The sequence below is a fragment of the Ciona intestinalis genome, chromosome 5 (genome assembly GCF_000224145.3).
Source record: "Ciona intestinalis chromosome 5, KH, whole genome shotgun sequence".
Lineage (NCBI taxonomy): Eukaryota > Metazoa > Chordata > Ascidiacea > Phlebobranchia > Cionidae > Ciona > Ciona intestinalis.
In genome coordinates this window covers 2,599,807-2,614,779 of record NC_020170.2, presented here as the reverse complement: position 1 = coordinate 2,614,779, position 14,973 = coordinate 2,599,807, and the positions used below count along the sequence as shown (strand labels likewise).

General features: G+C 35.8%; 1 protein-coding gene across 2 annotated transcripts in view; it reads right to left on the bottom strand.

The window, feature by feature from the left end:
* LOC100185528 (sushi, von Willebrand factor type A, EGF and pentraxin domain-containing protein 1-like) overlaps window positions 1–14,973 on the bottom strand; it is a 42,270-nt gene that overhangs the window by 23,975 nt on the left and 3,322 nt on the right. For both annotated transcript variants that reach the window (XM_018811895.2, XM_026834673.1), the window contains exons 3-14: window positions 7,613–7,999; window positions 6,873–7,058; window positions 6,274–6,459; window positions 4,504–4,689; window positions 3,935–4,111; window positions 3,364–3,543; window positions 2,817–2,996; window positions 2,183–2,362; window positions 1,677–1,850; window positions 1,293–1,472; window positions 751–930; window positions 175–351 (exon numbers count right to left, since the gene is read on the bottom strand). In XM_018811895.2, coding sequence (XP_018667440.1) covers window positions 175–351; window positions 751–930; window positions 1,293–1,472; window positions 1,677–1,850; window positions 2,183–2,362; window positions 2,817–2,996; window positions 3,364–3,543; window positions 3,935–4,111; window positions 4,504–4,689; window positions 6,274–6,459; window positions 6,873–7,058; window positions 7,613–7,999 — 2,373 coding nt within the window. The remainder of the gene's footprint in view (window positions 1–174; window positions 352–750; window positions 931–1,292; window positions 1,473–1,676; window positions 1,851–2,182; window positions 2,363–2,816; window positions 2,997–3,363; window positions 3,544–3,934; window positions 4,112–4,503; window positions 4,690–6,273; window positions 6,460–6,872; window positions 7,059–7,612; window positions 8,000–14,973) is intronic.

Here is a 14,973-nt window from a genome sequence, read left to right as displayed (position 1 = left end):
AAGTTTTAGGGGTTCTGGACCCCCCCTCCTTTTAACCCAAAAAAAAATATTCAACCCAAAAAAAAATTATAATTTTTGGATTAACCCCCCCCCCCCCCCCCCCCTTATTTTTTTTCTGGCTGCGCCACTGGCCACAAGCATTGAGATATCAAATATAAAACAAATACAACTCACGTTCACAGTAAGGTGACTGTTTACTCCATGTTCGGTTGAGGTTACAGTTAGTTTCTACTTCTCCAATAAGTTCATATCCCTGACTACATGAGAACCTACATCTACTTCCATAGTAAGAACCATCAGTGCATTGTGTTTCACCATAATTAAGTCCAGTTAAGTTGGGACAAAACACACCTGCGAAAAAGTGGATAATATAAATAAAGTTATCCTGGTGATTTCGAAAAGGATAGGACGTTGAAACGTAGGTCAGCAAAATGATAAATTGTTCTAAGAGCTTTATTAAATTAAAAAAATACACTTGGCAGCAACAGCATATATTGCTATAATATGGTTGCTGGAATTTATTAAATAAGCCTATTTTGAGACAATATTTTGAGACATGAGTTCATAAGAGTTAGATCCTATTCCAATGCAAGCCAAAGGACCAGGAAAATAGTAGGTATAAACAAATTTACTGATTTTTTTTCGAATTAAATGCGTTTTTTGAGTAAACAAACTTATGTAAACCTTCTAATGACATTCTAAAAAATACGAAATTTTTATTTTTGCAATTTTTTTTTTGAATGAACTTACGTTGACAGACAGGAGGCCTTTTATCCCATGTTCCATCAGCAGTGCAGTGTGTAAGTGAATTACCAGACAGTGAATATCCGCGGTTGCATGTGTAGTTACATTGTGAACCAAACATTCGACCATCTGTGCATTTCACTGAACCATGGGATCGCCTTTGGGCAACTTCTAAGCACTGGATTCCTGCGCAAAAAAATATATGACGTTCTAGCCTGTGTCAGTGAGGTCCTACATTGAGGTACGCCAGGAAACGTGGGTTTTGGGCCTGGTTTGGCTTATAACCTTACAAATGATCTGTGTAGTAACTATTTTAAGAAATTAAATACAAAAAATGGTCTGAAACAACAGAATCAAAATGTTCAAACAGAGCCAATAAATTGTGCACAGAAAAATGTTGTTGTTTTTAATTTCGCAAATGATATAGTTGAATAACTATATTTTTAACATCATTGGAAAATAAAAAATGAACTGCTCACACTGCAAAAAGGTGGATTTTCTTCAAAATTAATCAGGAAATAAAAGAAAGCATGATTAATAGTACTTACTTTGGCATAGTGGGGCTTCAGTCGTGCTCCATGTCTCTGTATTACTCAAACAATGCGTCTCATTTTGCCCGATGAGACGGAATCCTTGGTTACAACTGAACAAGCACTTGACTGTGCTTTTCCCAGAGCATGTTATTTGTCCATTGATTGGCTTGGATGGGGTGGTACTGCAAACAGCACCTGTAGAAAAAGGGTTAGGAAATTGAAACATACAATTGTTGTAGCTATGGGTGTCATGGAGCGAATATTATAATAAATTGTGTATAAAAGTCAGAAATGTAAAAAGTGTGTAAAAAACTAATACACTGTCTGTTCTGAAAAACACAAGTTAATTAGTCAGAAGGACTTTGTTCAGAGAGGCAAAGTAAATTACTTGCAACTTACGTGAGCATGTAGGAGTCTGTATATCCCAACCATTAATACCACACGTGGCAACAGTTTCCCCATATAAAGTAAAATCATCTTTACAACGAAACGTACAGTTCGAGTTGTAGTTATTGCTGTCACTACAGCGAACATGACCGTTACGAATTTTGGTGATTTTTCGACACTTAATACCTGGAATTGTGTACGATAATTATATTTAGTTCAAGATATTAAAATGTAAAAGATATTTGGTTAGTACCAGCTTAAAAAATTGTTTTAAAAAATGTTTTGGTCGCCCTGAGTATACAAATTTACAAGAAAGGCATATATATTATGCTATTATTAACCGTGAAGGGTGGCAGAAAATTTTAGGTGAATTATAGGGTTAAAAACAAACAGTTTAAGAACTAGAGTGTGTGAAAGTAAGCGTCATGGTAAAATCTTTATTTTTAATGCGCGGAAAAACAACTTACGCCAAAAAGTACAAAAAACACTTACTCCAAAAAAGTACAAAATACACTTACGCCTGCAGGTGTCAGGTGGTCCACTCCATGCACCATTAGATAAGCACTTGATTGGAGGTCCTCCTGCATGCGATTTCATAAAACCTTCGTCACAGCTGTAGAAGCACAGGGAATTGAATTCATTTCCCATGCAAACTACTTTGCCATTTCTAGGGTTGGCCAGTGTTGGGCAGGTTCGCTCTGAAAATTGAAAAAATGTTATATCTTTGTTATTAGAAATTTTGAAATATTTTGGTGTAAATATTGCAATGCATTTTTTGGGAAGAATATTATTAATATTTGTGTGAAAATTTTCAAAAGAAGCTGACGGAATGAAATGAAAAGTTTAATAAGAAAATTATTTTAAAAGGGTAGAATCCATTATTTTTTTGCAATAAAAAAATTGACTGTAAAACAATTAATTAGGTAGTTTCTGATCTTTAAATATACAAGGGCCTTTAACCTAAGACAAGACAAGTCAGTAGAGCAGGAACCCAGGCCAAAGATTGACAATTACTTATGAAGTTTACCCATTTTAACAACTTCAGCCATAAAGTGTTTAATTTCAATGTTAAATGCATGACAATAAGTAAAAAAGCTACACCTTGAATATTGTTTTAGTCATTTTTACTTCTTTACCAGAAATTCCACTTACTGACACATGTAGATGCTGTATCATTCCAACCAGAGCTCCCACAAATAACTGCTAATGACCCTTGTACCTCATATCCCGTGTCGCACGTGAATGTACAAAGGGAGGCAAAGAAATCAGTGTCATTGCAATGGATTGCGCCATTCCATGGGACAAGATTCTTATGGTTTGGGCAGCTTATTCCTAAAAAAAATTAAAGGTAATTTTATTGTTTAAACTATTTAAGAAGAAATGATGATAAAATAAGGATACACAGATCAATTAGTTCCATGGAACAGTAGTTAGCACGGTTGCCTCTAGCCTGATAGGATACCATTGTGGGTGTCTGTGTATTGGGCAGGACACTTAAAAATTACTTAATTCCAGTGTTCCTTATGGGTTGTCTCAATTTTCAACCCATCTTTTAAAATAAATTTTTATGAAAGCTTGTAGAAATCTTATTAAATATTTGGACTTGCGCTTAAGTAGCAAATTGTTCAAAACTCATTCCCATGTTTGAAACACCAAAACAAATTTAAATAGTTTTTTATTAAAACAGAAAATGAATCACTTGTGCATTGTGGTGAGCCATAATTCCACCCTTCATCCGTGCATGTAAGTGCTGCTTGTCCATCTCCATCTATCTCGTACCCGCGCACACACTCAAATGAACATACAGAGCTATAATAGCTTGAATCTGAGCATGACAGCATTCCATTATCGGGTGCTGTAAGCTTGTTACACGTTTTTCCTGTAGTAACGAAATATTTAAAAGGTAAAACAGCGTAATATTTTTCAAAAATCTTATGCAAGAAATAATCATCTGTAATTTTTAATTCAACATTCTGTTTAACTGTTAGACACAAGAATCTAAATGTATTTATTTAACCCGACTTTTTGTTGGGATTACTTAATTACAATTTTTACAATCTTTTTCAGTTTAAATTGCCTTACTCTTAAAAAATAATGTGAGTGGTATTTCAACCCCAGATGTTGGATAGATAAAAACAAACAGGGACACAAAAATGTATTTAAGAATCTTCTAATCTATATTTGTTTTCCTGAAGTGACATATAGTTAAAAAAAAACGGATTAAAAATAAAGCAAGCAGTTTTTTCACTAAATCAAATCTTTTCACTTACGTTGACAGTCAGGTAGTGAACTTCCCCATGTACGATCAACATTACAAGTTGTTGAACCACTGCCCACCATGGTGTAGCCCTCGTGGCACGAAAATCTGCATGATGAGAGGTACGAGTTGCCCAAAGTGCAAACTGTGTTTCCGTTCTGTAGCGCGGGTAGGCGTGGACACATTATTTCTGGAAAATAGATTTTTACCTTTGTTAGAAAAGAAAAAAGTATGCAATATACTGTAAAACTTGTTATAGTAAGATAGTAAATAAAAATTCTTAAAAACTTTAAATGATTTTGTTAAATCTTTAAAAGTTTAACAAACAAAATTACCAAAAACAATTTTTAGGAGTACTTATTGTCTAGTACTAATTTCATTGTACTAACGTATGAGAGTAATATTGTAATAGGATTTGAGTCGTAACAATTGCTCTAAAAAATCAACAAACTTCTTAACATAGGAATGGTAATAAGGAATACACAAAAGTGTGTGTTTGTGCCTTTGCATTTATGCATTTCTTTTATATGAAACATATTTCTTATAAACTTGAATATTTAATGATTACAAAAACAAACTCACTTTGACAGATTGGTTTTGTAGCATTCCAAGCACTTGATTGTTGACAAAGTCTTACAAGAGGTCCAATAAGTTCATACCCGGTATCACATGTGTAAATGCATTTAGATGCAAATGAGTTTTTCATACTACAGTTCACTCGCCCGTTTGAAATACCCTCAGTGATAGGGTCAGGTAAGCATGTGATTTCTGTGGGAATATTGTTTTACAGAACTGTATTTGTATGTTTTATTTTCGATCATCAAATATGTTGAAAAAAATGCAAAAAATTAAAAATGATTTTTTCTTGTTTTCCAGTTTAGCTTTTTCAATAATTGTTTTGTGATACCTAAATAATTTTTGTGGAAACAGCTATAAGGTTTAATATTATTTTAAAGTACCTACATTGTTAGTATATGTTTCAGCACCATGCTGTGCTTGTATTGGCCACCGTATATTGATACATAAACAGTAATTGCCACCAGACAGACTACACACCAATGCCAATTCAATCAATATATTCATTTGATTTAAAAGCCGAATTATGACGGCTGGTTAAATTAAATTGCTTTAAAAACGACTACACAAGTCTATGTTGTAGTTAGGTCCATGCCTTTTAAAATCTAAGTTGCAAATTGCTACAATTCCCATGTTGGTAGCATATACACATAATGAGAATGATTGATCTGTATTGATTAACGGATGTTCCATCAACTTTGAGTCATGCTTTGCATATTTCAAATACTAAACTAATTATATTTTGAATAATAATGAAATTAAAAAGAATGAACAATTTTGAAAATTAATTAAATTTTTGGTAAATGGAATAGCCTATTTTTATTTAAACAAATGTATACTGTTTAAATACTAATAAAGAATATTTGAAAACGTACACTTTATTATATTGTTTTTTAATATTTAAACAGTATACAGTTGTTCAAATAAAAATTGGCTATTCCATTTACCAAAAATTTAATTCATTTTTAAAATTGTTCATTCTTTTTAATTTCATTATTATTCACAATATAATTAGTTTAGTATATTGTTTTAAGTATATGACAGAGTTGAACAAAAAGAAGATTATGAAAAACTAGAAAGACCCTTTAAGGATGTAGGTTTACAAATATAAATGTGACATACTCAGTAAAGAATGTTATGTGCTAGACAAACTTATAAAACTTTTATTTTTTTGAGCTTGTAAAAGTATAAAGATATGCTGGTATGTCTGTTCCAGGGGGTAAGGAGAAAATTTGGCATTATTCCTAGCCATGTTACATTAGCACTCAGTGTGACACACACGTGAAATGTGGTGTATTGTAATTGTAGTTCGACATATCTTAGTGTATGGTCATAATATCATGTGTTTGAAACAAAAGTGAATGGTGGTTGTGGTGTCATTTGGGGTAAAGGGTTGTGTTACTAGGATAACAGACAGAACATGTTTGTCTGTTTGAATTGCTACCATGAGGTAGGAATAAGAGCTTTGAAGTTGTGTAAACACATTCTGTATGTGGAAGTCAACTAAGAATACTCTTGTGTGGGTATCTGTGTGTGTTCCTATTCAAAAAAGTGAATTACTTGGCAAAAGTACTAAATAATTTAAATTTCTCTTTATGGTTATTTTTTTGGATGCATTAAAACGTAAAAAAAAACTGTTTAAACTGGACATAATTTAAAGCTTATTAAATTCAGATTTTTTTGTGTAGGGCAAAGAAATGTTTCAAAATAGAGTGGTTTCCCCATATTTAAGTTCTTGGATACTTCCCCGATTGCAATCAATGAAAAAATACTCACTTTGGCAGGTTGGGGGTGGGTAGGGATCCCAATGACCATTCTCCATGCATAATGACTGCTGATTCGAGCTGTTAAGCTTGTAGCCAAGATCACACTCATACAAACAGTTTGAATCCTGATTGTTGCTGTTAGTGCATTCAACTTTACCATTCGCTGGGCTCGTTAATGTAGGATTGCATATGATTTCTATGTGGAGAGTAAATAAGGTATATTAGTTTGAGTTTAGGTCTTTAAATATTAGAGAGATTAAAAAGGTGCGGTTATATAGGAACTCAGCTTTCAAAAGAGAATGTGGCATAAAATAGATGTAATTTAATTTAAATTGTATATATAATATTTACATATATATACATCAACTTACATTTAACCTAAAAAATACATCGGTGTTAAAGAACTACCAAAAAGTAATAAAAACCTTTTCTGCAATAATTTTTTATAAAAAGATATATAGATTCCCAGCATTATTTAAACACATAGTCTTAGAACATGTCAGGATCTGATGCTACAAAATAAGTAACAGACGAAAATCATGCCCAAAAAATGTATAATATAGGAGATATATATTTCCCCTAAATGGGATCTTAGAAAATGTATCTTACTTTCACATGTAGGAGCTGATGCATTGAACAATCCATTCCGCATGCATATAGCTGGGTAGATTGCCTGGCTGGGCAGTCTGTATCCATAATCACACGAGAAGTGACATTCTGAACCTTGGTAGGAACCAAAACTGCAGGAAACAGACCCAAAATTTGGGTCATCTGGGGCATTGCTACATTGTTGTCCTGCAAGTTTTGCATTGGTTAGGAAAACATTGTGAAGACGTCAAAGTGGGGTCTGGTTACACATTGTGGGCGCTGTTCCCAAAATATAAAGTGTAATTGGGTTAAATTGATATGATTCTCGAGACAGCTCAATGCATCATCGTGAGCTGTTATCAATAATTTAGATGGAAATTAAATGACGCCACTATTTCAGTATTGTGGTTTCTTCTACAGAGGAACATTAATTATATTCAAAGAAACGAAATTGATTGAATTGACTTCCATTTGGAATTTAAAATGAACTGACATAGATTTCAATAGGATTAGGTGAGACAAATTGCTTATTCAATTTATTATAATATATATATATATTTATTTGAATTACTGTGAAGGTTCATAGCAGACCTGCCACAATCTGCCAAAATGTCTAATAAATAAGCAAATATACCAAAATGTAAAAAACAACAACAAAAATTGCCAAATTTTTGAAAGGTGAAACCATTTTATATTCTTCTCCCAAGGTGTCGCCAATGTGTTGCATAATATACCTGTTTAGGAAGTAAATATACACCAACCTTGCATAATGTTCATATCAGCTGTTCCTTCATCAACTTTAGCTATCCAGTGACTATTAGATGGTAGATTAGTGATCGTGGCTGTGGTGGAGTCCAAATACATAGAGGAACTAGACAAAGTAAAAGTCCGCTTGTCGTAACTCCATTTCTGCTTAGTGTCCGATGCGTCGCAGTCTTCGGTCAACACTGGTGAAGAAACTGCAGTGTTGCCGACACTGATGCATTGATTGTTATGCTGGTTCATTATTTGGTTGTTGGAAACCCAGTTCCACAGCTGGGATATCTCGTTATCATTACAGTTGCTTCTGCTTACAAGAGATACAGAGGAAGGTGGAGAGACAGCAAGACACGCACCGCTTGTTTGGGACTGGATTTGAAAAGCTGGACCTGCAGGAAAAATATGATATTTATTGTTTGTTATTGAGTTGATGAGTTGTATAACTGTATTTGTTTGAATGGTATAGGATTGGGTTAAGAGGCATTTTAGGGGGTGGGGAATAACACAACTCTAAACCCCAGGTCCCATGGTAGGCCTAGGTCTACAAACTGTGTAAAACCTGGCCGACATAGAATATAAGGGCTGCATCAAAGTAAAGCAGTTTCCTGTTATTTAGGAAATTTAAAGCTTTTTAAAATAGGATAAAAAAACTTTGTAAAATAGGAGATATATAATTCTTTCGTGAAAAATTTTGAAAAAATCATTGCTCAATTACTCTATTCCAAATGTCTGTCAATATAAACCTAATGCTCCATTAGAGATTCGAAAGGGCTATGCTCTTATCTTTCCTTGTGTACACAAGCTAACTTCAAATTTATCACAACTAAAAGCTATTTAAGACATAGAAGATGTTACACCTAGTTTAGGAGCATCAATTAAATGCCATTGTTTGTAGATCTATGTTTGCTTTGGTGGCCACCATATCTTATCTAAAGAGAAAAACCAGTTGAAACTGGATATTTGCGGTTGGTCAGTAAGCAAACAGTGGTAAGGCCACCAAGGTTTTTGATACACATGGAGCTGTTGGACCAGTAATATGTAGAAGTGTGTTTGTGCTCTCTACCCCACTAAATACAACACTGTTCAAAATTTTGTCAATTGTAAAAAAAGTATTTTATTATGTAAAAGGGTGCCTCATGGGTTTTGATTAAAAAAGCATATAAAATTTGTTGATTTTTTACATTAGTAACGATTGAAACAAGAAATCAGTTAGTGTTCACACGCTACAACAAATGGCATGAGCAAACGGTAACGTTTCGTCTGGATTTAAACACCCGCGTGTCGTCAATCAAATCGTAACATTACACCAGCGCTTAGGACGAGGTGAAGAAAGAACACGCCGTGTCTTCGTAACTTTAGATAAGAAACACGTCTTAGCGATCTCAGGGAGTTTAAAATGGAAACCGGTGTCTCAGTGAAACAATGACAGTAAATGGACCAACCGGGAAAACTGATTGAAGGAGCGTTTGGTCGGCATTCGAAAGTGATTGGTACACGCGCCGCATTAAACGAACTATATATATAGAATTGTAGATTAAAGCGTTACGGTCTTCCTTCACAATCTGCACGACCCAGAAAGTAAACACGACTCTTTTGAGCGTTGAAGTTGTTTTAGGTTACATGCTCCTCAAAATAAACTTCAACCTATATACCGCGACATGATGTACCAGATTAAGCTAATACGTTTGCTTCATATCGATCAGCAACTTTTCATGTTGGGTATGGACATGGTTGACTTCTGTTTACGCAGTGTTTGTACGGTGCAGGTTCTTGGCACATATTGTATACGAGGCGCATAAACAATGCCCGTAACTTGACAACTGGTTCGCATCCATCATTTCGTAAGGACAGCCGTGTAAATGCACCAGTGGGAGGCGTTCGCATGGTTAATTTGCAGTCCATATGTGAGAATAAATGTTGTTTCTCTCATTAAATCAGATATTGATTACACCGGGGAACGAGGCTGCGTTTTTTTCTGGCAATTATCGGCGTTATAATGTAGGGAGAGTTTTGTCGACATGCGCATGGTGGTTTAATCAATAATTTTCGTCGCACAACTCGCAGTCTTGGTGTTCGGTACGCGACCACACCGGAGGCAGACACTTATCAGGCAGCCACCCCGTACATGCCGAACCGACCACTTGAATACAGGTTACGGGAGTATCAACTATGACGTCATGGGAATTGACCAATCAGAGGGCAGGAATTTGTCCAAGTGCCGACGTCACAAGTTTTGTGACTAAGGCTGTTTGACGTAATGTTAGAAATAAACACCAGGGGCAAATGAAATTGTACACTAACTACCGAGGTTCAAAAATAAATAAAATATGATGTGATACAAAGGCATAGTAGGGTAGGGTAAGATTGGACATGTTTTTATTCCGTTTCCTCGTCCCGTTTAGTAGAAAAATAGATTATTTACAGAACTTTAACAACCAGATCCATACGACTCCAAAAGAGAGTTAATTGTTTAAAACACAATCTGGACACTTATTCCACAGTATTATACATATGATGGTACATAGATTGGTACGTGTTAAACAGTGTGACGTATCATTACGAAACAGGATCTGTTGAAGCCATTAAGCGGGTGTTGTGTTGTCATACAACGTCAAAATTAATCCGACAACTAATACATCGACGTCAAGCGTATAAATCCGTGGGCGGTGTATTTTACCCTCCGTGGCCTGAATTTTCAGATTTAATAATTCAAACGTTACAACTTGCTTATGCTTGGTTATATGGATAATTTTCAGTTTTTTGTGAATGAATATTACAATTATTTTTTCGTTGGTGTACTGGACGTTCGGTGTGTAATACACAATTCTGTCTAGGTGTGTAAAGAGATACCAGAATCATGTTACTGACGGTTATTTTTTTACACCTTGAATACGACAGATATACTAAAATAGCATTTCGTTAGCTGTATTCGAAAATAGTAGCGACTAAGGAAGTGCTTTAATTCGCATTTTAAAAGTTCTACTATCTGTCTGGATTTTAAGGGCAAATTCTCTGACAAAACCACAAATGCGAAAATGTTAGCCTTGAGGGGTGGGTTGTTTGTGGAAAAGGATTAATGAACACATGGGTGGTTCGTGGTTTTGCAATTTCACACTGGCTGAGATGCGAAGCTCTTTTATCAGAGATTAGAAATGACATTGATTAAAGCAGGAGTGCTAGCGCTGGCTCACTACATGTTGGATCGATAGAAAGCACGGTTTCTGCGTTAATGCTGTTCAGGTTGCAACAGATCGATTTTGGCCAGGCACTCGAACATGTTCGCGTGGTTTTCCCGCTAACCTTATGGATGATCGCAAGGTTGGCGAAGACATTTGTTAGAAGCCGTGAAAAGTGATTTTAAAGCTTATTTAAAAAATATGTAAAAATGCAAATTCAATACTTTCAATGTAGAAAATTTAAATATTACGCATTTAATGATAAACGAATGGTCAAACTCTTTGTTTCAAAGGGTATTGTGATAAAGTCTTTGTCATAAAGGCTGACGGCTGATCGATTGATTTGTTTTGTGAAGCAACGTTGCAGGTGCTGCGATTTACAGCGTCGTCACTACGTCTTAGCTGACGATGACGTTTACTATCCTTGCTTTGTCGTTAACAATTAAAACGTGGGAACGTTATAAAACATAAACGATTTACGGACTTTGTAGCTTTGATGTACTTAGGAGACGCTTCGTAAAACTTGGACGCTAGAAAGGCGTGAGACCAATTCGTAGCTGATTCCATGATCGTTACAAAGACAATGAAGCAGAATGCACATAAGCTCCCACGGTTTGGAAAATAGCTACATTGTATCGGCCGAATCGAGAGCAATTACGATTGCATTGAAGAGGTGGAAGCCCGACGATGAGCAATTGTACAGCGGCCAATGTAAACAAGCTGAATGCAATTAAGGCCGTTACAGTCTCAGCGGGAAGCATGGGATTCGCATAATAATGGGGTCGGGACGAAAACTGGTTTATAAAACAGACCAAAATTAGAAACGGAATTTGTTAAAATACCGGCCATAGGCCAGTAGAGTCACCTTTTGTAAACAACTAAAGATATTTTCACATTTCCATGCAGCGTGTCCAAAATTAAACTGTACCACGATATTGCTACAACCAGCCGCTCGCGGTATTAAAAGCAGTGGACAATATTAGTGGACCGTCTTCGTGTTCTCGTTAACGACAGAGTTGGCTTGGTGCTATGGGCAATTTAAAATCAACAGTTAATGGAAGAGGCTTGTTATTATTCCAAGTCGCATTACCGAGGCTGATAAAGCTGGTTGAGCTTGCCTTAAAGCCTCCGGGCGATGATGTTACATGAGACTTGGTTGACAGTTGCGAAAGGTAGACCTTATATTGACGTCCAGTAACCTTAGAAAAACATGCTCCCGAAACGTGGGAAATGCCACTGTATTTCACCAGCGTGGCGTTCTGGCCGAATTTTGGGCCAAAACAGCAAGAAAACATAAGAAAAATCAAAATACAGGAAACGACAAAAACACAAAAGTATTTAAAAGACACGCCCAAATTTGATATACTTGAAAGCTTTTGCAAGTGTGTGAATCTGTGATGGCGGTTTATATTCGTTGTAATATTGGAAATATACAACAGGAGGGACTGACACGGATTGATAGCTACTGATAAGCAACAAACACGATGGCAGTCGATTCCCTGAGTCTTGAAATGTATGTAGGCATGAAGGGTTGGTTTGTTTACTCCGCCAATTTTAAAAGCGTGTGTGCTTTATAAGGTACTTGTCCGGTAAAATCAGGTAAAGCTAAATGTCAACAGATATTGGAAATTGGAAAGCATGATTTTTCTTCCCCTTGAGACAATGAAGTAATGTAAACATTACGCTTCAACTCGACGTTACTATTGGAATCCGATCGAAAAGGAAATAAGGTAGCACAAACCAAACCGAAATTTCATATTAAGTAAATTACCACGGTAAATTTGTCAGGGGTCCAATAAAAACAAGAAAGCGAAGCATGGTTGCTTTCTATGTGAAGTACAAGCCCGTTCCATGAAGTGGAACAAAGAAATCATAAAAAGCAGGGTACCGAAGCAAGCACTGGGTTAGCTTGCGGGCAAAGTTGCCCACCGTGAAATTGCCAGCCACTAGTCAGCCGTGACCGTCGACGACAAAGACAATCTTTATTCAGAGCCGGATTCGTTTTATATGGATGCAAAACAACGATCATGAAAAACAACACTATTAACTACACTAAAGAAATTAGATTGTCAAATAATAAACGAAAAATAGGAATTTGCGCACTTCTGACTGGTTTAATAGCTTCTAAAAATCGGACACGCCCAGATTTTTGATGACTGAATACATTGGTGCCTATTTCTTTAGAAAATAATTCGAATCGGTAAATCAGCCATCTAACTATGGCATAACAGAGGGGGGTTGTGGATGTGAAACTTGAATAAGAGAAAAGTTATACTAGCTAAAGTATGAAAAGTGTATTAAGCAAGAGGAGAATATACGCTGAAGCCAATAAGAAACCGTAATTGAGTAAGAAGATTCTTAAAAATAAACAATTTAAACCAAACGAGGAATATTTCGGTATGCTTTGCCAACATTAATTGAAATTAGGCAAAATGACTCACACTTGTCTTTATTCAGGAGGCATGACGTATTTTCTAATCTATAATATCATTCGGTTTTGTCGGTTTAATATATTTAGCTCGCCATTTGATATCGTCAATCGATCAGAGCATTTAAAATTTAAAAGGGGCCATTCTGTGTCTCTGGAGACTGGTGGTTTTGAACTTGGAGCTTGGTATTATACGGATTTAACTTTAACGCGCGTAGAACAAGTGCTGTAGTCAGCTGTTGCGACATGAAACATGTTTTATTACGATGTAGCGTCAAGTGGGTAATGGCGATATAAATTGGCCATAACTTATTTTATCCCTATGTGTTAACACAGACTCGTAAAACAAGCTAGTTAAATTGAATAAAACGAGCTTAAAAGCAGAAAATTCAAACAGGATTTTTACAACTCAATGAAATGGAACAGACTTATCAATTATAGATATAGAAAAACAATCCTAGGCAAAAGGAACTAATATTACGCTTGTATTTGCCGGAATTCTGAAACTAAAATCCTGTGACCGTTTATGTAGTTAAGATGTGATGAAAAAATGGTTTAAGAAAAAAAATCCAATACCTAAACAATTTAACAGCTAAACTGACGTTATAAAAGTTAAAACTACAGGACTTGAAATTAAGGACGTTGCTTGTCTTGATTCTACCAAAAAAAGTTGGCGGAACTACCTCATGAAAAATTTACAAGCCGCATTTCGTCAGGAGTGTTCTGTTATGCAAGCAAAGCGCTTCGGTCCGTTTTGTATTAATTCTGAATTTTGGAATTTCGTTCGGATTTAAGGGGAAGGGTCGTTGAAGTCGCACAGCTGAAGGGTTTCGTCGTCACACAAGCTCGTGTTACACATTACATCATTTCTAATGGGTGGCGGACCACTAGGGAACTAAGTACAATATCCATGCACATGCATGAAATTGTTAAGTGTATTAAAAGCTATAGACTTGTGTGCACAAAGTCTTTCGTTGGTATTTATTGTTTCACATACGAAAAATCACTAAAAATAGACATTTGCTGAATCTTGTTTTGAGTTATTTTCGTTTACAATGGTGTCTACGGCGGATATGAGGTGGTTTGAGGTTAAAGCATATTCAATTTATTTCGAAGTTAATACCATACGAAGTTAACAATCATTTGGCCAGACTATAATAAGCAGTGTTAAAATGTAATCCTTAGCAAAGTACACTTTCGCCGGGACCACAAAGATAAAGAAAGAAACAAAGAAAAGGAGAGGAGTGTTGTTAAACAAACAAAACCCACTCCTCCTCAATACACGAGAAGCAGTTTCTTCAGCACGACCTACAATTGAAGGATCGAACAAATAAGAACTGACTGTAGTTTTGACTGGCTTTTTTTCGCGGATTAACCTTGTTTAATAAGACGAAAATGGCACAAAACAGTAAGTAGGCATTGGAACACGTTTGTAGGACCAGAAACATTTTATAACGGGTATAAAACCTACGATGAAAGAAATAAACGGTTTACGATTCTTTTGGTTGGCAGTCACATGCGTAGTGGAAATAAAAGAAACTCTATTTTCGTTACACAATCATCACACTGAGACTCAGCTCGCGTCAGCATCCTTTGTTACAACAGCCCTTGAAAGGCCTTGAAAGGGTGGCATACTCAATAAATCTAACTCAGCTTGAGCATTGGGAGTTCAAGTTGTACAGCAATGGTGAACTCAAGCCTCAAGCTAAGGGTGATATAAAACACGATTGCTGAAACGAAACTCTCGGGCGTGGGTGCT